Here is a 20078-nt window from a genome sequence, read left to right as displayed (position 1 = left end):
CATTACATCCTGTTTGTTGTGTGAACAACTTGGCAATGTGATTTAAGAATGCGCGAAACATTTCTTTTGTGGTTCAGATCCAGACGAGGTGATTTATGATGATGTGCCCAGAGAGAACTCAGACTCCAACACAGGTCAGTTTTCTCTTTTTTCCTTCTTTCTTTTATTTCAAACGATCATGGTTCTAGTTCCTCACCCTAACTAGTCTGCTCAGCTCGTTGTTGCTTTTACTTTCCTTTTTTTTATTCCTAAAAGTGGAATCCTGATGTACTGGATGTTTTTTACTTCATAATTCAGTGTAATAGTAATGCAACGTACCCTTGGTGAAGTTGCCAAAATAAGTATAAAACCTGAAGATATAATTCTGTTACACCACAATGTATAAAACTCACACCCTTTTGCTCTGTTCCCTTTCTGCGTAAACTGAACATTAATTTACAAAGTTGGTGAAGTAGATTGCTGTATATTCAGGTTTATTTTGCACATCTGCGTTAATCCTGAGAAATGTGGATGGACTAAACCTACGAAGTGCACCTTCTTCTGCACTGTTTAAAAAGAGAGTAATGGAGCTCTATTTTACTCTAAATGCGTGCGATCCATTCACGCAGAGCCAGATGAGATGATCTATGATGACGTGGAGCTGGACGAGGAGGCCGGCTGCAACAGTTCCCTCGACAACGGCTGGAGCTCTAGCGAGTTTGAAAGTTACGATGAGGCCAGCGACGGGGAAGGTCGCCCTGAGAACGGGCTGCCCAACGCCTTCATGAGAGGGAAGCCTCCCCAGAGGAAAACGCATGTGGGTACTACATTCACTGTTGTCCTGCCTGTCAAATCCTCTGCCAATATTTCTATTGGTTTGTTACAATGACGGATGAAACAAGAGCTAAAGTGGTTTTAGTGTGTTATGTAGGAGGTTTTAGATGGTTGTAGATGTGTTTTCTGTCCAGATCTCCTTTGACACCTTGAAAATCATGAAATGTTTGTATGTGTGTTTTTTTTTTTTTTTAATCATCTGCTCATTTGCTTCCACAGACTTGAGAGTGAAGTTAGACTAGGCTTTCTGAACATGAAGTGACACAGAAATGTCACAAGGAAATGTTTCGAGCTTTACACTCCACATGGGTTCCTTTCCACAGCTGAACAGTCCCAACCGCTGAGGGGCAGTGCATTATAAACAACAGTGAAAAATAAGAAATTAAATGTTTACAAAATGGTAACACAAGAGGAGGAGCTTCTATCCTGGTTACTTAGCATTTCAAAGCTGTCAGTTTTCTTAGTTTAGCCATGTTGGTGTAGTTAGAAAATGACGTATTGCATGGACAAGCAAAAACGGCCGTGTGACACCCCCATCTTAGGGGCACGTCTGATGGTGCAACATCACTTTTCTGTGTGGACGCCTTTACCCTTCCTGGAGAAATCTGGCATTAATCAAGCTTTTTGCAGCTTGCTCTGTAATGGCCTGGTTTTCAAGAATTCAGCTCCACTTCAGTTTACAGTTATCCATCCATCCATCCATTGTCTTCCGCTTGTTCCTATTAAGGGTCGCGGGGGGGGGGGGGTGGTGGAGCCTATCCCAGTGGCTACGGGTGAGAGGCGGGGTTCACCCTGGACAGGTCGCCAGTCCATCGCAGGGCCAACACACTCACAGCACACCTACAGTCAATTTAGAGTATCAATCAGCCTCGTCCCCTCTTGATGTCTTTGGACTGTGGGAGGAAGCTGGAGTACCAGAGAGAACCCACGCAGGAACAGGGAGAACATGGAGACTCACACAGAAAGATCCCATGTCCGAGCCGGGACTCAAACCCGAGACCTTCTTGCCGTGAGGCGACAGTGCTGACCACTGCAGCACCGTGGAAATTAATTATTGTCAATTAAATGCTTGTGGGTTTTTTTTGTTGTTGTTGTTTTTGGGTTTTATTTGGAAGAAAAACTTTCCATCAATTTTGTGGAGTTGTAATGCCAACATTGAATATGTAGAGAAAAGACATGTTTAAACTCTAAAACTCTCATCAAAGTTGAAAATAAAAATGCCATATTTTAAGTGACAGACTTTTGAGAAGACTTCTGTTGCATTTGTTCAAACTTAACTAGCAACCAGAAAGGGGGAAAAAAAAAAAAAGGAATTTCACAGTTCAAAAAGAACCGTTTGGTGAAGGGTAGGGTACCCATAAAGAATGAAGTGGGTTTCCTGTAGGTCTCACTCCAAATGATAACCAATAATGCTTGCTTTGCTTTTGTTTAGCTCTCTCAAGATCTGACACGCTTGAAAGAACACTATGAGAAAAAGATGAAAGATCTAATGGCAAATACAGTGGGAACGGTAGAGCTGCAGCAGCTAAAACAGAAACACGAGCAGAAGGTAAACTGCCTGCCTGTGCTAGACAAAGTAGTCCCCATCTTCTATTTGTCAGTCCAGCTAACTTCACCCTGGACGTCTCTTACTGACTTGGTACCATCATCCTGCACTAATGTGAATGTTTTTGTCGTGGTGGACCTGGTGATGGGTTTGCATACAATTCATTTGCCTCCCTGTCTGTTGCACTGGCTGATTTATGTTTATGAGTTGGAGATTGTTGCGTTATGGACATGTTCCCGAATAACATTTGTTTATTCTGCAGTAAACTGAGACACCAGCAATAGAGCTCTCATCAATTAAGATGTTCTGAAAGTTGCTGAAAATTAATTTTAGCGTTGGAAGGAAAAAAAAACTTCATCTTCAAAGGTACACATTTGGAATGTACCAGAAGAGGCATAGTGGAAGTACTATGTTTCACATAGCTGATGTCCCAGTTACTGACACATTGTCTGCTCATCTCTGCTCTCTCGTTTGACATGACCTGTCGTTTATCTTCCAAAAACCTAACACCGCTCCTGCCTTATGTAGCAAAGCTTAGATGCATTTTAGTCTTAGGCTTAGACTAGGTTGAATTAACTTAACCTTGGAGGGAGAGTCTCCAGCATGGCAAGAAGGAGAAAATTTTATTTTGCGTGTAATCGATTGTGCGTTTTTTTTTTTCCCTTCAAAGATGCAAAAGTTGGTGAAAGCTGCTAAAGAAGGGACCAAAGACGGGCTTGAGAAAACCAAAGCTGCAGTGAAGAAGGGACGCTCTTTCATCAAAACAAAGTCTTTCTGTAATGGTGTGTATACTTGGTGAACTTCTTCATGATAATAATCATTAACCAGTGCACTGAAATGATATCACTAGGTAGAGCTGTTGCTGCACCTCTGGTCAAGCCACAACACTGCTGGCAATTCTAGCGATTTTCTGGATGAATGTTAATAATTTTCCAGAGGGGAGATTTGACAGGACTAACCCGCGAGGAAATTTCCCTCCTCTGTTTAACTAAGAGTGAGAAAGGCTGAGCGGAATATTCCGTGCAGCAGCTGACAGAGACACGATTGAGCTTCACGGTGGAGAGCTTTTGCTTGGAATTTTCAATCTGAGGGATTGTGATGCATAAATAGAGCTGACATTGCAACACTTCTTATTCTTTACAGTACGTTCCCGGTGAGTTCACAGTTGTAGATGAGGATTTTAGCAGTTCGGGGCAGCTAATGACCTACATTTCAGTCCCTGTTTCACACCCATTGTCTTAGAGCAGGAACAAAAATATATAACTGAGGACAGCTTCATGGGGAGTTTAGCTGTTGAAATACAATAGAAGTGTGAGCACAAGCAGATGGAGCATTGAAACGCTTTACCTCATCTGTGTTCACAGCTCACATCACCTCAGACTTAAAGCCCGAAATGTTGCTGTGTTGTTGCACTGTTGTAGTTTTGTTTGTGCTACTTAAAAAACATGAACTTCCAGCCATCTTCCTCCCTATGTGAGGCCCGTCAAACCGAGTCTTGTGGCATATCGCATACTCCTGAAACAACTGGAGTTATATTTAGCGCTGCGATGGCATCGATGCAGGTTGCTGATGCTGGCTGCTATTTAATTAATGGAGTATCATGATAAATTTTGCTTCAGCCAGCGTACATAGAATAAAACTACTGGTTACTCTAATGGTACATTAAGAAGAACTCTTTTTAATTATGTTTTTTGCTAACTGGTATTCTTTTCATTTCCTTTCTCTTTCATGTTTTAGAGAGGAAGTCAACATGTTTTGAGGATGAGGAGTCTGAACTCTTCATCGAGGTGGACTGTTTCAATGTTGAACCAGTCCTGGGTCCAGCTCCAGAGGGACTTTCACAGCAACAAGTAATGAATGTCTCCTTTTGCTTTTATTTGAATTCCCTTCACTTTGCTCTCAAAGAACACTAACATTGACTTAAGATCATTTTTTTCCTCTGCAGCTGGTGAGAAGATGTATATTGGGGTCTATACTGGAGAGTGAGAAGAATTACCTTGATGCAATGAAGAGGATTTTAGAGGTATGCAAGTATGGGTGCAGTGATTCCCCAATTTCCTATAAAGGGTTTGTTGTTACATTCACAATTTCTGCTTCATCAGCAATATGAGAAGCCACTGTCCCAGATTGAGCCAAGGCTACTGAGTGACAGGAAACTGAAAATGACCTTCTACCGGGTGCGTGAGATCCTGCAGTGCCACTTCCTGTTCCAGATTGCCCTGGCGAGCCGCGTGGCTGAGTGGGATAGCCTGGAGATGATCGGTGATGTCTTTGTAGCATCGGTGAGCTTTTTTTTTGTCAAGTTATGTTCAAGATGAGTTGTTACCTGCGGCACCTCAAAAAATGTTGGTGCATCTGTCCATCAGTCATTGCATTTCTTAGGAATACATGCAGCACAGACACTTGCAGTCATGTCTACAGAGAGCCAACACTCTGCTCTCTCCTGATGCACTGTTCATGCTACTCTTTTTGGCTGCCTAGCAACTCATACCCAAGGATCTTCAAAACAAAAGACATCATCTCCCACTGTTTGCACACCACTTCACATCCTTGTTTTTGTGAGAAAATCAAAGTTGGAGCCTTTGGCATGATATCAGAGCAGCAGGGAGACCCATGTTAGACCCGTATGAAGTCTGCTCGCTGCCCTCTGTGACCTCACTGCTCTGTTGCCAGTATCAAACACTTCCAAGCTGAGAGCTTATTTGAAGAGCCTGAAATTCCATTGGTCACACGATAGTCTGATGTTTGACTAAACCCTTCAAGTGCATGATGCATATGTTACTACAACCGCTTAATGTGTTTGTACATCTGTGTTTTGCTGCAGTTCTCTAAGTCGATGGTATTGGATGCTTACAGTGAGTATGTGAACAACTTCAGCACAGCAATGTCAGTGGTGAGGAAGACCTGCGCTTCTAAACCTGGCTTCCTGGAGTTCCTCAAGGTTAGAGACACAAATGAACAAATTCATAGTCTTAATTTGACCTTGAAAAAAAATAATAATAAGGAAGTATGGGTTACGGTATTGTCTTTACACAAATGCAAAATTCAGATATTCGCATGTACACACTCTACCTGTTTTTCTGTCACCAGAATCGTCAGGAGACCAGCTGTGACAGGATGACTCTCTACGGCCTGATGATGAAACCTATCCAGAGATTCCCACAGTTTATTCTGCTCCTCCAGGTATGACATGTCGTGAGATTTAAAGCTGCTTTGCTGTTAACGGCCATTTGTAACATAGTCGTCTGTACATTCACCAGCAGAGGGAGCACAAGACACATAAATGAAAGCATGAAGTTTTAGAGGCAGCCAAGAGAAGTGCACTGAGGGAAATGGTTTCCTCAGATCTTTTTTTAATCCTGTTCTCATTTGCCCTAACATATTTACATTTCTCTTACCGCTCAGACAGTGTATGGCAAACTGGGTTACTCTGCATTATATTGTAGATTGTGTGTAGCGACTGTAAAATGACCAGCATGTGTTGTAAATCAGTTATATGACTAAACCCTCGTCACTCACGAAGAAGTGTAAACTGCAGCAATGAATAATAAAAAAGTGCACACTCTGGATCACGAATAAGTGAGTGACTAATGTGTGATTTCCACGTTCATCCTTACCAGGACATGCTGAAAAACACACCAGTGGGTCATGCAGACCGCCTGCCCCTGCAGATGGCCTTAACCGAACTGGAGACGCTTGCTGAGAAACTCAACGAAAAGAAGAGAGAAGCCGACCAGCGATGCGAGATCCGTCACATTGCGAAGGCCATGAACGAACGCTACCTCAACAAGGTCTGTTCACTGTGCACACTCGCAACTTATTCACGGGTGAATATGGACTTCCATCTTCTCATATATTTCCATGATATTGTCAAAGTCTGTGATTATCTGCTGAAGAGGTCGTGGTTAACCAAGGAGGGTTCAGTTTAGGTCAATTGCAAGTTGTTTGGTATTTCTCACACACCTACTGAGAAAGTGGTGAAGTTGCTCTTGCACTTGACTTTCGTAGGGAATGTGGAAATGTTTGGCTGATGTTCAACTCATGAAGCATTCATATACTGTGCCATTTTACCCGTCCAAATGTGGGTGGCCTCCAGGCGTTTCAGCTTCCCATTTTCTACCAACCATTCTCTTGGCTAGCGTATTTTTAGCATTTGGGCTCAGCACAACATTTGCACACAAGTCCAGCTCCTGTAAGGTATAATTATTTGTCCTTCTACAGGCACCCACACCAGCATCTGTGTATTTTCTGTATAGCTGACATGGAACATTGGAATCACGGTGCTCATAGCCTTCAACTGCTCACAGTTGCTGTGTTGATAGCTGTATATTCGATTTTGTATTCAAGGAGGATGAAACAGTGTGGGCTGGAATGCAGTGGCAATGTAGACTATGCTGTTTATTGGTCCTTGTTGTCAATTAAACAGACATATTTATCAGAGATCTGACCTGCATCCCTGTCCCGTAGCTTCTGAGTAACGGCAGCCGCTACCTGATCCGCTCAGACGACATGGTGGAGACGGTCTACAACGAGCGAGGTGAAGTCATCAAAACAAAAGAGAGACGTCTCTTCCTGCTCAACGATGTTCTCATGTGTGCCACGCCCAATATCCGGTAAGAATGACCACAAACCAGTCCTTTTTTGGTCTCCTTTAATTTGCACCTTTTCCTGTCCCACATACACTTGTACAAAATTCACGATGTTAGAGTTTTAGTTAAAATACCTCAGTCTTGAGGAATGATGATGCTAAATATGCTTTCTAAACAAGTTGTATTCACATCTTCTATCTATCATACACAGCAGTAATCGATCGTTCCTGCTGGCAGTGATATGAAGTTGTCTTTTTTCCTACCTTGACACATAACCTTCATCTCCTTATGCTCTATCCAGATGTCAGGATGGCAGCGGGAGCGGTAGTGGTAATGCTCCGGTTGACCAGAGGTTCCTCCTAAAGTGGAGCGTACCTCTGAGTTTTGTGGAAGTGCTGGAGTTTGGATCCAGTGAGGATATGGCTGACACCCGGTACCCTGCACCTCATTCTGGGGAGAAAGTGGTCATCAATGCAAAGCCAAGTAAGATCCATAGTGTCACATTTGAGTACTTTGACTTATCAGTCTCCATCTGTTCCTCTTTCAAGAACTGGGAATGAAAGATAACATAGTTAGTCAGACAACACAGTGGAAGTGAGCATTGATCCTTGCGCAGGGCAGGCAAGGAAGAGCTGCCAGTTCTCAGGAGTGTACCGTTCCACTTAAATCACTTTTATTTGTGGCACCAAAAAAATATTGGATTTGATTTGATTTAGCACATGTGGATATGCCATGTCACTAAACTAAAAGAATAAGTTGTCTCGTACAAAATATGTATATACAGTATGTATAAAAAAAGCATATACTTGTCTCTTTTTGGAAATTGACTGACATTTCCAAATTGGTATCAGTGCATAAACAGTCCACCCAGCCATTTAGTGCATATTTCTTTCCTTCTGCAATCCCCTGGTCGGCTGGCTGTTTAGTCCGATGATTTCAGTCTTTCCACTCGGTTCTCTGCTGTCACCGACAGCTGCTCAGCCACTTAAAAGGCTCAAATCAGACAAACCAGAAGCATAAAGTGCGATTATTGTGGCTGCAGCACTGCAGGCTTTGTTTTAGGATCTAGAGTTTTATGTGTGTCCAGGTCATGGTAGAGCCTTGATAGTATTTATTGTCTGTCAAAGTTTTTATGTACTCAAGGTCAATGGCTCACTCTCTCAGTTGCCAATGGTAGTAGGCTGGAATGACTCCCCTGACATTGCACTCTAGCACTCCTGCACTCTGTCCTTCTTTCTCTAACAGAGTGTTCTGTCTATCTCATAACGGTGTTAACAGTGTTGCTGGCCATTTCTCATGTACACAAGCGAAACTCTTAATAAGATGAGACGAGGCGATGCTCGTGCTTTTGTAGTAGTGCCTCTACTGTGTTAGGTTTTTAAGTGAGTAACAAAATCTAAAAATGAGCCATTCGCATACTCTACACTCCAGGGCTGGGCAATGCATCAACATTTTATTGATATCAAAATATAGCCTTTTGTGTGTGTCCAATAAAGTGAATCATGTCGCAATTTAAGTGTTAGTCATGCTAGTCACAGTTAGATATTTTTCCCTGCAGCCCTAAATCAAAATTACAATTTTAGCAGCTTTGTGCCGGGCATTTAAGTGAAAATCAATCCAAATTAAAGATTGAGAACCTCTCTCACTAACTCTTACTCATCAGGGTTCATTTTTATAGTCCAGAGCTTGTCAGAGAACTGTTAAGACAGTGCAAAAAAGTTTATGAAATAGTTTATAAATGAATCGCAATTGAGGTAAAGTTTGAAATAACAGTGATATTGAATCAAAGTTATGCCATGTCGCCCTGCTACACCCCATCACACTGCTGAAAATATCAGAAGGAGAACATCCACATCTCTCCCGTGTAGCTGCATTTCTTCTTTCAGCTTTTTTATTCGCTCACGCAATTGGAACTGTAGCTAAGCCCCATTTACGGAGCTCAACATCGCACCCATCTCCTGCCAGGCCACCTGTCTGCCTCTGAAACCTCACCGAGCTATATGAACCATCTGGTCATTCGATGGATACATCTAACGGAAGGCAAAGACAGACCTCGTAACATCTGGTCTGGTTAGAGGGCGCTTGATGGGCTGACACTGGCACGATCACAGCCTCCTCTTAATGCACGTGCGCTCTCCATCAAGCCTGGAGGAAGCCTGTATGCGTCTGACTGTATTTTTATTCCTCACAAATAGCAGTTGATGCATGGAGGTTGATTTCTGAGCATGTGATGTTGCTCACAGCAATGTATTGCATAGAATTTAGATGAAGGGTGCACTGTAGTTGTCTACCTTCACTCAGTTTCCTATTCATTTATTCACTCTGACCAACTTCAGCTGTGTGTGTGTGTGTGTGTGTGTGTGTGTGTGTGTGTGTGTGTGTGTGTGTGTGTGTGTCTGTCTGTGTGTGTGTGTGTCCTTGGGGATTGGTATGTGGAACTTTTAACAAGTGGAAACAATTGTTTTTTTCAGTCCGCTGTGTTCAGCCAAAAGCTGCTTGGTGACCAGTCTGCTAGACAGCAGCGAAATAGACTCCAGAATATGATGTCACCTCTTTGCATGTCTATACCCACTTAAACTCCTCTATTCTCAATGCTGCACAGCGATCAGACCACCCCGCTGTTAGTTATGTTTTCCTGCTGTGTCTTTACTGTCAGTATGTAATTTGTCAGCATGTTGTTAGTTTTTATGGAAGTGTGTAATTGCTGGGATGACTGTCCCCTTCTCTGAAGATGCTCCCAGGCCTGTTTTGTTAGGAAATCCTTTAGTGTTTGGCACTCGCACAAAGAGCCATTCATGAGTTGAGCTGAGTCTGTGGGAATGGTCAATGCTGTCCTGCCCTCCTTTTCATAAGCTTTGCTATTAAATATTGATGCTATACAGGTTCATCGAGATCTGGATTTATTGATTTATATGACATTTCTGCTTTTGCAAATGTATTTCTGTAATAGCCTAGAAGCCTGGCTTAGCAACATATTATTGTCATGCAGGGATATTGCAAAACTGTCAACCGTCTGACACTCAACTATATTAGCTATTATTCTGTACTTAAGCATATATTCCGCCTATATAGGATATGGATTTAATCATATATATTCCGTTTATTCAGCCTCTCTGACATGAATCGCTGAAGCAGGTGAGCCATGAGAAGTGCTCACGGCTCTTTTTATGCAGTACATTTGGTTTAGATGAACACAAACATGCTAACACTTCAGTTCCACTGCACAGTTCTCATTTAACCTTGGTTTCGGCACTTAATCATAACCTACTAATGCATTATTTGATGGTGACAGCTTGACCCGGTATCATGAAGGAGAGGTAATAAAAGGTCATCGACAGAGGAATAAGCAAATAAATCCAAAACCCATACGCACTTATGGTGTGCTCATGGATGTGTTATGAATGTCTCCTAACACTGTTATGTATCCAAACTCAGAGGGGGATGTTTTTGAGTTACTCTGTCAGAGACCACCTACTGTACAACTGTCCATGAACAGCAATAAAATGCCCCCAATGCTCAGTCAGGAGAGGTTGTATTGCCATGGAGCCAAAGCACCAGGCAGAGCCTGTGGCTATTGTAGGAGAAGTAAAAAGCAAACAAAATACAAAGGACATTGGTGCCAGAGTCTGTTGCAATTTAACTCCTTGTTCCCTGGTATTCTCTCTCAATGTGCTCTGGTAGATTCTGTGCCCTGGAAAAAAAGATGTTTGCAGTTAGATGTTAATTGGAAAATCCCCTATCAGTGCTGTGCTCATTAATTTAATCAAATGACCTCAAAGCTCGTCAGTTGGAAATTTTGGCCAACTGACAGGCATTCTCCCTGTGCTGAGTACAAGCCACTGCTCATTATTATCCTCATGGTTTTATGTATTAGGGAGACTGACAGAGCTTAGATTGGCTCTGTCAGTTTGTTCTGTTCAGCAGAGTTCTGTTCAAACACAAAGCAACTCGTTGTTTCCCTTAGAAACTGAACGACAGCACGGTAGCGGTGCACGTCACACATCCTCGCCTCATTGCATTTGATATGTTGAGCACAAGTGCAAGATGCAGATGATAAAATGCACGGAGCAGCAGTTGTGTGGCCTCCGTGAACCAGGGTAAAGTTTGCGGAGTCTGTCACTGCTCCCTTTGGGACACCAACTGATTGCCCTTTATTGATCTCCTGCCTCACTCATCAGAGTTGACTCACAGTTTCCCATTTCTCTCCTGGCAACATCAGCTTTTTAACTGTCAGCTGTTTTTACTACCTGACAGTTTAGCAAGTCTTCACGCTTTTGGCCACACGTGAGGTCGTCCCGATGCAATTTAGGATTCAACACATGTCAAATTTGTTTTTTTTGTTGTTGTTTTCCCCCTTGATAGCATTTTTGCTCGTGTGTGTGTTTTGGTTAGACAAGCTGTACATGGGTCCAGGTCAACTGTACCAAGATCTGCAGAACCTCATCCACGACCTGAGCCTGGTGAACCAGATCTCTGGCATGATCAGCAGCCTCAAAGGCAACTACCAGGTACTGTAGGAAGCAAGCGACAGTTCATCCCCCCCAAAAAAGAGAATTCACTCATTATCTCTTCACCTTCATGGAGATGGTGGGTCAGGTGAAGTTTTTAGTCCACGAAGAACGACTATCCTTTTAAAGCATTAGATGATCTGTTATTGTTTCACAGTCTTTTCAATATCACTCTTAATTTTTGGAAGCGAAACAAAAAAATGCCACAGTCAAATGTTTGTCTACTACACCGCAGGATATAACAATCATTCCCCAGAATGCTTCCATGAAGGCAAAGCTGTCTTGAAGGCGTAATGTTTAGTTTGTGGAATGTGCCAACATGAGCAATTTGTCCCTGGGAGACTTGAGTTCTCTTAAGTCTTGATTTGCACCCTTCAAGCCTTACATATCATGTAGCAACACACACACACACACACACACACACACACACACACACACACACGACTGTTTTGCTGTTGGGATTTAGCTTGCAGAGCACAGCGAGAGTGTGTGAGGCTGTTTTTGTGCTGTGCTGGTAGGTCAGTCAGAGATAGAGAGAGCGAGAGCATAAGGGAGGTAGAGTAACAAGCTCTCAGAGAGACGTCTGTCCTAGAAAAGAGAGAAAGAGGCACTGTGGAGCATTTCCGTCAACACCAAATTTAATAACCTCGCGAAGATCAACATGTCATCGTGAAGCTCGTAATAACTCAAGTTAGCTAGTTGTTTATTTAAAAAACTCCTTTTTTATAAATTGCCTATCTATGCTTTCTCTTGCAAAAATAATGTCAGTATTTGCCTTTTTCCTGATTTGACTCATATGCTAAACATGTTTTAAGGAGTGGTTTTTTTTTTTTTTAGCAGTAATGCTAGTCGTTAGTGTGTATAATTCCCGTACACAGTATATTTATAGGCTGTTGTTTTGTTATTTGTTCAGGGTTTAATCATTTTCATCATTTATACAAAGCATCTAGATGCGCAAAGGTATTGGAAGTTGTTTTATATGTAAGACAGAGACAGCCCTTGGTCATGAACTAACCATAACTAGTTCCGGGTCATACTGTTATTGCTGGGCTTGAGGATCACATTCCATCATGACTGCTCTTTTGTGTCCTCTTCACTCAGTGTAGATGACACTTTGCACACTCTGAATGGTGTTTTACTTCATGTCTGAGAGCATGTGGTAATGATTTACTGATTCTGAAATTTTCTGCAGTTTCACTCTTATCTTTGAGGATTATTCACCCTCGAACACCCCTCTTTTTCTTGGTGTTTATTTTATGGCCCCTTTTCTCTCTGTCTTTCCTTCTGCCTTTCTTCTCTCCATTCTTCCAACTATCCTTGTGTTTTGTAGAATGTGAACCCAACAGTGGCCCAGGACTGGGTATCAGGTCTCCAGAGGCTGATTCTGAAGAAGGAGGAGGAGATCAGGGCAGCTGACCGCTGTCGGATCCAACTTCAGCTGCCCGGCAAACAAGACAAGTCTGTTTTTTGCACCCACACCTCTTAAGCTTGATTTGGTCTTTCAGACCAGAGTTCCTGACATAATGGTGTCCACTTTCAGTTCTTACCACCCCCACCGCCGCTTTGTTTATCCAAGGTTCTTCTTTATCCCCTTTTAACCTGCTTCTTCTTTCCATTTCTCCACCTCTGTGTACGCCTATAGCTTTAGGAGAGAGCATTAGAGCACATTTGTCCATCAGCCCTAATCTGAGGAATAGATGACAAGAGATCAAATGTGCATCAGTTTTTGCAGCCGGAAGCACACGATCCTGCAGCTATTTATGCTCATGCACGTTCACTATTGTAGCCTGCGTGTTGTCCCCCAAGGGTGCACCTTAAATTCAGTTTTTCTCATTCTCTCTCTCTCTCTCTCTCTTTTTTTTGCTTGTCTTCCTCTCGCTCATCACTTAGCTGGTGAGATTATCCGCGGGTATGTTTGGAAACACAGCTGCGCCTTGCTCATTTCCCTCCTGATCCCTCAATCTCAGAACACAACATTTCTCTCCAACATCCACACACAAACTGCTGCTGCAGGAGAAGTATTAGACTTATGCCGCATCGCTGGGGTTTATACAGGACAGAGATCTTTTCATTTCACAAAATATCTGGTGTAGAGTTGCGTGTAAGCAAGAATATCAACATTAACATGACTGCTTGGAGAAATACGAATTATTTTTTTCTTGGAACTACAAGTGACGTCACACCCGTGTTGACCGCTCTCCAGTAAAAGACGTGGGAAGAGTAAAAAAGACACAGAGTTGACTTCTCAGTTGTTTGCAACCAGTTGAAATTTCCAAATGAGACCTCGGAAACTCCGACATCCGAGTTCAACTGGAGCGCACCATGATTCAGTCCCTGTGGCTGCCAAACGCTGACTCATCATTCAATAAATTAATCATTCTGCACATCTCTTAAGCTACCTCTGGTGTTTGTTTCATAACCGCTAATAACGCTACCATTCTGTCATGTGATATTTTTAAAACTGGAGGTGAAGATTAGCTTTAACTCTTTAACCAGTGTCGTTTATGACACTGGTAGAATTGCATATTCTGTGCACCGTTATTGTGTAGTTATTTCAAGAAGTAAAGTGTGTTTCTGATCTGTGACCTCTAACTACCAGTCCAATGAAAAAACATGCCAAATACAAAGTACTTTTTAAAAGAAGGTTTTTGTAATGTGGAAGCTCCATAATTTATGACAGAATTTCTCTTGAATTGCAGTGACGATTAATCATATATTTTTTGTTGTTGTTTGTTGGCAGGGCGGGTAAACCCACGTACTTCAGTGCCGTGTTCAACACCCTCAACCCAGCCATCAAACAGTCATGGATCAGTAACTTGCAAATGGCCAAGCTGGCTCTGGGTACAGTCCACTGCCTGTCTTTAAACTGTCTCATTGTGTCAGCTCCATAAATGTTATCTGTTTTAATTGTGCGTCCTTTATTGCATGCACTACATAATTTTTTTATTGTTTAATCAAGCTCATTGTGTTTATGCCTTATGATAGAGGAGGACAACCTGCAGGGCTGGTTCTTTGCAGAGGACGACGGCAATCAGATCAAGAAGCAGAAACACCCTCTGTTACTCAGACAAATGCCTGTGGTCATGTCCAAGCTGCAGGAATTCAAGGTGAAGTTGCTATGTAATACAGGCCAGTTCGCTCAGCTGGTTAGAGCGTGGTGCTAATAACGCCTGGGTTCAATCCCCATACGGGCCACAGGGGTTGATGAAGGTGATCTGATATAGTTGTCTATGTCCTTCTCTGAGTTTGCTGTTATCTTCTTCACCTGCAGTACACATTTAGCATTTAATGAGTTAAAATATCATTTTAAGCCGCTGAGCTGACGAGCCCATCGGTGCTCGTTATCTCAGGAGGCCGGAACCTCACCGAGGTGTTTGAGCCTCTTATCTTCCCACTTATAAAAACTAAACCAACACTGGGAAGGTGTTTTATTTGCTCAAGGTAATCCATCATTGTGACTTAATCCAGGTATCATCTTGACCTCTATCCCTTATCACCCGCTCCTATTTTCCCTGGTTCTGTGGCAGGTGGAGTGCGCTGTTCATAACCCAGAGCCCTTCATCAACACCGAGAGCACCGCAGACACTCCTGTTGTGGGACACGGTTGTGTCTGGGTGAGCCTTTTTCCTCTGCATCCTCCTGTCAACGATTAGTATGTTAAATTGACTAAATCTTAGATGGGCTGGATTACTAAATCACATCTTTGGGTAATGGTCTCTAAGGCCCATGTTGTGTTATTTTCAGTCGTTAACTCAATTCAGTCTCAACCGCTGGTGTGTTAGTGAATCTCATTTTCACAGTGAACCGTTTTCACCTTAATTTCTTAGCTGAGCAGTGCCGCTCCATCATCCATTAAAACTCTCAGGAGACAGTTTTCAAAGTGATTGAGTTCTTGAGGTTTTTTTTTCTAAAATAAACAGCAAGTGTCAGAACCATGGAGTGCTTTCAGTGCAGTGTTTGGACTATTAGGGGGGGGAACTTTAATCTTAAGAATATAAACATCACGGAAGCTGATTATTTTCCTTGTGAGGTAATTTGTGAAACTGCATAGACTGTTAATTAGTGACGTTACTTTAAAAGAAGAAAACTTTACATTCTTTCGTGTGTTCTGTTTTTTTAATTAATTGAATGTATTTGAAGATAAATATTGTTCCTCAGAGTTGTAGATATAAATTAGGCTGTTTTTACTGGGTGCTCCTTTAAACCTAACACAAATACTTCAGAAAGCTTGTATTTACAGTATTAATTTTGTGTAACACAAGGTGTAAGATAAACTGTACTTAATCTTTTTTTACTTTCTTGTCTGGGCATCTCAGCAGTCATTAATCTGAACTATTTCAATCGCTAAGATTCATTAACTTTGTTCAGGTTGCAAGTTGTACCAACCAGATGGGCCAGATCGCCATTGTGGCCATGCAGAGCTGCAGCCCGAAGGTCACAGAGTGTTTCAACGTGGAGTCGCGTATCCTCTGCATGGCCTACGTTCCGGCAGAACAGCTTCAAGAGAACGGAGAGAACACCCTCGAAAACAACCACGTCACCCCAGCCAAGGCCGGCGATACGCCCACTGTGTGTCTGGGCATGGAGGAGGGCAGGTACTGATGGTTACACGCAGTGATCCCACACAAGTGTCTACAGAGCATGAATATCTTAAAATGTGACTGTGCAGTATGTTAGTCTTAAATGGGAAGCCTTTAATTATGCATCTCTAAATTTTGGGGTAAACGTGAACCGCAGTAGACCAAACTCAAAGGAGGGATGTGTTGATTCCATCACAGTGTCCATCTGTACGGCTGGTGGTGGCTGCAAAAGGGCACGATGTTCCCTTACTGGTTGTGACCTTTATTGGAACCACTGCTACTGCACTATAATTCATAGTGTGTCACTTTTATTCTGACAATGTACATGAAACACCACCTACTGAAGACAAATCAATTTCCCACATAGGACTGCATATCATATTAGTCATAGTGTGTATCTTCTTTCCTGTTCAGCGTCGTTGTGTATAAAAGCAGTCAGCGGTCCAAGAAAGTCCGCCTGCAGCATTTCTTCACCCCAGATAAATCCACCGTCACCAGCCTGGTCTATAAGAAACACTGCTTGTATGCCGGCCTGGTCAGTGGCTCCGTGGCCATCTATTCCAGATCACAAGGTATGTGTGTCAGGGGCACGTCGATGTGTCTCTGCTATATTCTCATAATTCGGCCTTTGTTCTGTTTGTTGATCCTCATGCACAGCTGTAAGTAGGGTAATTATGAGGTTAAATCCCCATTATACCCCAAAACAGAAATCTATTCATTGAGTTGATTAGATTCTGTTTGAAAACTGTGAAACCAAACAGTCTTTACTGAGATTTATTTTATTTAGTCTGTGGTAGCCTGTCCATGAATAAGAGCGCTCTTGCTGACTTGGTGACGTTTCCGTTCAATTTAGCTACTTTTACAGACATGTAAGCAACTAGCAGCGAGTTCTTTCCAACAAGTTGATGATATACGTCACATATTTTTAAAATGGTTATATTATCTATCAGAGAAAAGATTTGGTATTGAATGAAAAGGGTTACTCTGGATAGCATTTTTTTTTTTTTTAGCCCGTTGCTCCAAACGTTATTTCTGTGACTGACGGGTTTGCCGTTAAAGTCAGAGGCTCCACTGTGTAGCTCCAGGTCAGGGGGCTCCTGAGCTCTGTGTTAAGGTTCTCTTTCCATTTGCTTGGTTGTCTGGGAGAAACCAATCTGTTAGAAGTGACCTATTTAATTTCTCCCCTCCTAGACGAACACAGAGAACAAGGAAAGGGTCTAGGCTGCTTCCTACAGTCTTTCTCTGTGTTTTGTTTGATTTCTTTCATAACGGCACAAACGGAGGGTGTCTGAGCTGCTCTCTGCCTCTCTATTTTTCTCTCCCTTTGTCTTCTTTTTTGCGGTTTCATGTAAATTGGGTAAAGATAAGCACATATTTCCAACCACGAACAAACACAATTGCAATTCTTGGCTCTCAAACAATAGAAGGATTATCTTCTGATTCCGCAATTGCTAAAAGCTTGTTTTAGTCTCACACATTCATTCCTTTGCGTGTCTTCTTCTAGTTCAAATGTGATGTCCTTGCTCAGTTTGTAGCTTTGCTGTTCACTCTATTAGACTTCTATGTATGAGAATGATAGAAACAGAAAATGGGTGATTGCTCGGGGACAGAAGCGCAGAGGTAAAACTATTTTTGTACCTCCTTGCGTCTTGCAGTAATTTGCCTGGAAGAAATGTGCGGTCCATCTGCAGCTGATCTGGAATGTTTTTAGCCTGTTCATTAAAGCTTGTTTTGATGAAACATCTTTTCACCTCGTCATCATCCACCCTCTAATTACTAGACAGTGACACACTGAGTGCCAGTGTCGGCCTTTGGTGTAACACAATGTCCCAACACCACTAGCGTGTCAAATGAACTCCCGGACGGAAACCCTGGCCCTGGATACTCTCTAATCTGATGCTTTAAATGCTCCGTCATTGAGCGTGTTGTTAAAATGATGACTCACCCTGAATAATGATGGGGAAGCCACATCCCTCGTTGTAATGCTACTCAGGTACATCGGCACAATAACCAGATTTTGCTGTACTCCATTAGATTTTTTTTTAAAGCAGACCTAGGCTTGACGTTGCAAGAAGAAAGCAGGCAGAAACAAGCAGCTTATATTCTCTGATGTGGAACCGTCAGCGGATCAAAGGAATAATGACGAGACATTAAAACCCATGGAGCAGACGGTGCTGTTGCTTTGTCTCTAAAGCCTTCAGTCCTCAGTTATCCTGCTTGGAAATGTTCTCCGCCATAGATGCAGTGTGTGTGAAGCCAGTCATCCTCATGCTGCCATGCTTGCATTTTTCCCTTTGTGACTGACTGTGTGTGAAAGATGATAAAAGAGGGGGGGGGGGGACGATTCGGCAGAGGTCAGGCGTCATCGGCACACAAGTCTGAGCAGTGCTTCACTCTGCAGTCCTGTATTACTCCTAAGAAAAATTTATTTATACGACAACTGCTCACTGGTTTGGCTTATAAGCTTCTGTTAGTTACACACACACACACACACACACACACACACACACACACACACACACACACACACACACACACACACAGACGATGAGATGTTGATTCCAGCTGACATTGAAATGAAGGAATGCTACCGTTCAGATGTGAGATGTGGGCCGACTCACTCCAGCAGGGAAGACTTATATAAGACTGCAAGTTGGCACTCCTGTTTTTTTTTTTTTTTCGTTCCTCCACTGCTTCTTTCCTTTTTCCTGCTCTTTCTTTTCATGCACATGAACCCACACAGTGTGATTGTTACAATAATACACACACAGGGTATTGCGGGAATGCTAATCTCAGCTGGCTTCTTTATTGGGAGATTACCCCTACTTCCTCAGATATCACTGTACACCTCTGAAGGAACATGCCGCCCTGCGTGGCATCTCCCTCCTCAGAAGGTGCTTTTGTGCCTTCTCTTAAACACACCCTGCTGGTGAGGCCTCACTCACTTCCTGGCTTAGATTAGCCACGAGAATGTTGCATCTGGAGGAAATGATCTTTGAATTGGACACTGGGCCCCTGTAGTTAAAAAAAAAAAAAAATGTGAGCAATGTACTCTTTAGTCACACAGTCTTTATCCCAACAAATATAACAAAGGCCAGAGTGGTTTGAATGTAAAGAAACCAATATGAATGTTGCAGAGAGGAAATGTATCGAGTGTGTTTTCATCGCTGCAGAGCTGGCACTGTCGGTGCCCGGGCACATGTAGAACAGAGTGTGTAGGAGGTGTGAGTGGGACCGAGCTCAGCTCTGACTAATGCCTTGCAGCACATCTATATTCATAGTGAAGGCTGTGAAAGCCATCAATGGCCACTCCACCATTATTAGCAGATGTACAAATGCAAATGACCTTTACAGACGACATTTATAAAGAAAGAATGACGACATGACGTGCTGTAAAAACCATTGTTCTTAGGATAATACTAAAGTGCTAGTGTTACAATAGAAGTACAGTATTGTTAGTACAGAGGCTGTAATGCCTGTGTTGCTCGTTGTAGAGATGTTGTGCGGCTCAGTATGGCTCGGTATGTTAGATACATATTAACTCTTCTTATTTCTGTTGAAACAGATGGTTTGTGGAGCTGTGATAAACCCAAAGTGCTCAAGCTTGGAGTCCTTCCAATCAAAGCCATGGTTGGTGTTGAGGAGCACCTCTGGGCTTCATCAGGTGGACAAGTCTTCATCATCAGCACCCACACACACTGTGTGGAGGTATGTGACCCAGCTCGGATACTGGTGTGCTACAATCACACACTGAGTCAGGGCCGCTTCAGCTGTTCATTCTGAACATTTCGTCTTATCACTGCATCTGTCTGTAAATCACACTGGAAACACGTTCCAGTGAAATGTGATGATGATGCAGTTAATCAGCCTTCTATCTGTTTGTCAAGTCTGTGAGGAAATGTGATTTGTCTAAAGAGCCGGAGAGACGAGGAAAAGAATTACAGCTAGAGTATATTGTGACGATTGATCCATTATACGTGTGGCTTGGTAGACAGAGGGATCGCACGGAAACCAGACGAGTCGAGCCTGATGCGGACTGTGT

The 20078-nt window shown here is 42.7% G+C and overlaps 1 protein-coding gene across 2 annotated transcripts in view; it reads left to right on the top strand.

Annotated features, from left to right (window-relative positions):
• arhgef10 (Rho guanine nucleotide exchange factor (GEF) 10) overlaps positions 1-20078 on the top strand; it is a 47720-nt gene that overhangs the window by 17158 nt on the left and 10484 nt on the right. Inside the window, exons 7-26 of one of the 2 annotated variants that reach the window (XM_086181824.1) lie at positions 78-134; positions 609-796; positions 2246-2362; positions 3030-3141; positions 4097-4209; positions 4305-4382; positions 4462-4641; positions 5184-5300; positions 5450-5542; positions 5980-6150; positions 6827-6972; positions 7250-7431; positions 11341-11456; positions 12787-12914; positions 14197-14297; positions 14442-14563; positions 14984-15070; positions 15825-16051; positions 16451-16608; positions 19602-19744. In XM_086181824.1, the coding sequence (XP_086037950.1) occupies positions 78-134; positions 609-796; positions 2246-2362; positions 3030-3141; positions 4097-4209; positions 4305-4382; positions 4462-4641; positions 5184-5300; positions 5450-5542; positions 5980-6150; positions 6827-6972; positions 7250-7431; positions 11341-11456; positions 12787-12914; positions 14197-14297; positions 14442-14563; positions 14984-15070; positions 15825-16051; positions 16451-16608; positions 19602-19744 (2636 nt within the window). The remainder of the gene's footprint in view (positions 1-77; positions 135-608; positions 797-2245; positions 2363-3029; positions 3142-4096; positions 4210-4304; positions 4383-4461; positions 4642-5183; positions 5301-5449; positions 5543-5979; positions 6151-6826; positions 6973-7249; positions 7432-11340; positions 11457-12786; positions 12915-14196; positions 14298-14441; positions 14564-14983; positions 15071-15824; positions 16052-16450; positions 16609-19601; positions 19745-20078) is intronic. The other variant, XM_086181825.1, reaches the window with a different exon arrangement.

The sequence above is a fragment of the Aulostomus chinensis genome, chromosome 17 (assembly GCF_037954235.1).
Source record: "Aulostomus chinensis isolate RoL2024-O1b breed Wild chromosome 17, RoL_Achi_v1.0, whole genome shotgun sequence".
NCBI classification, from domain to species: Eukaryota; Metazoa; Chordata; class Actinopteri; order Syngnathiformes; family Aulostomidae; genus Aulostomus; species Aulostomus chinensis.
Note: the sequence above shows the minus strand (reverse complement) of the source record. Positions and strands in the feature narration are given on the sequence as shown.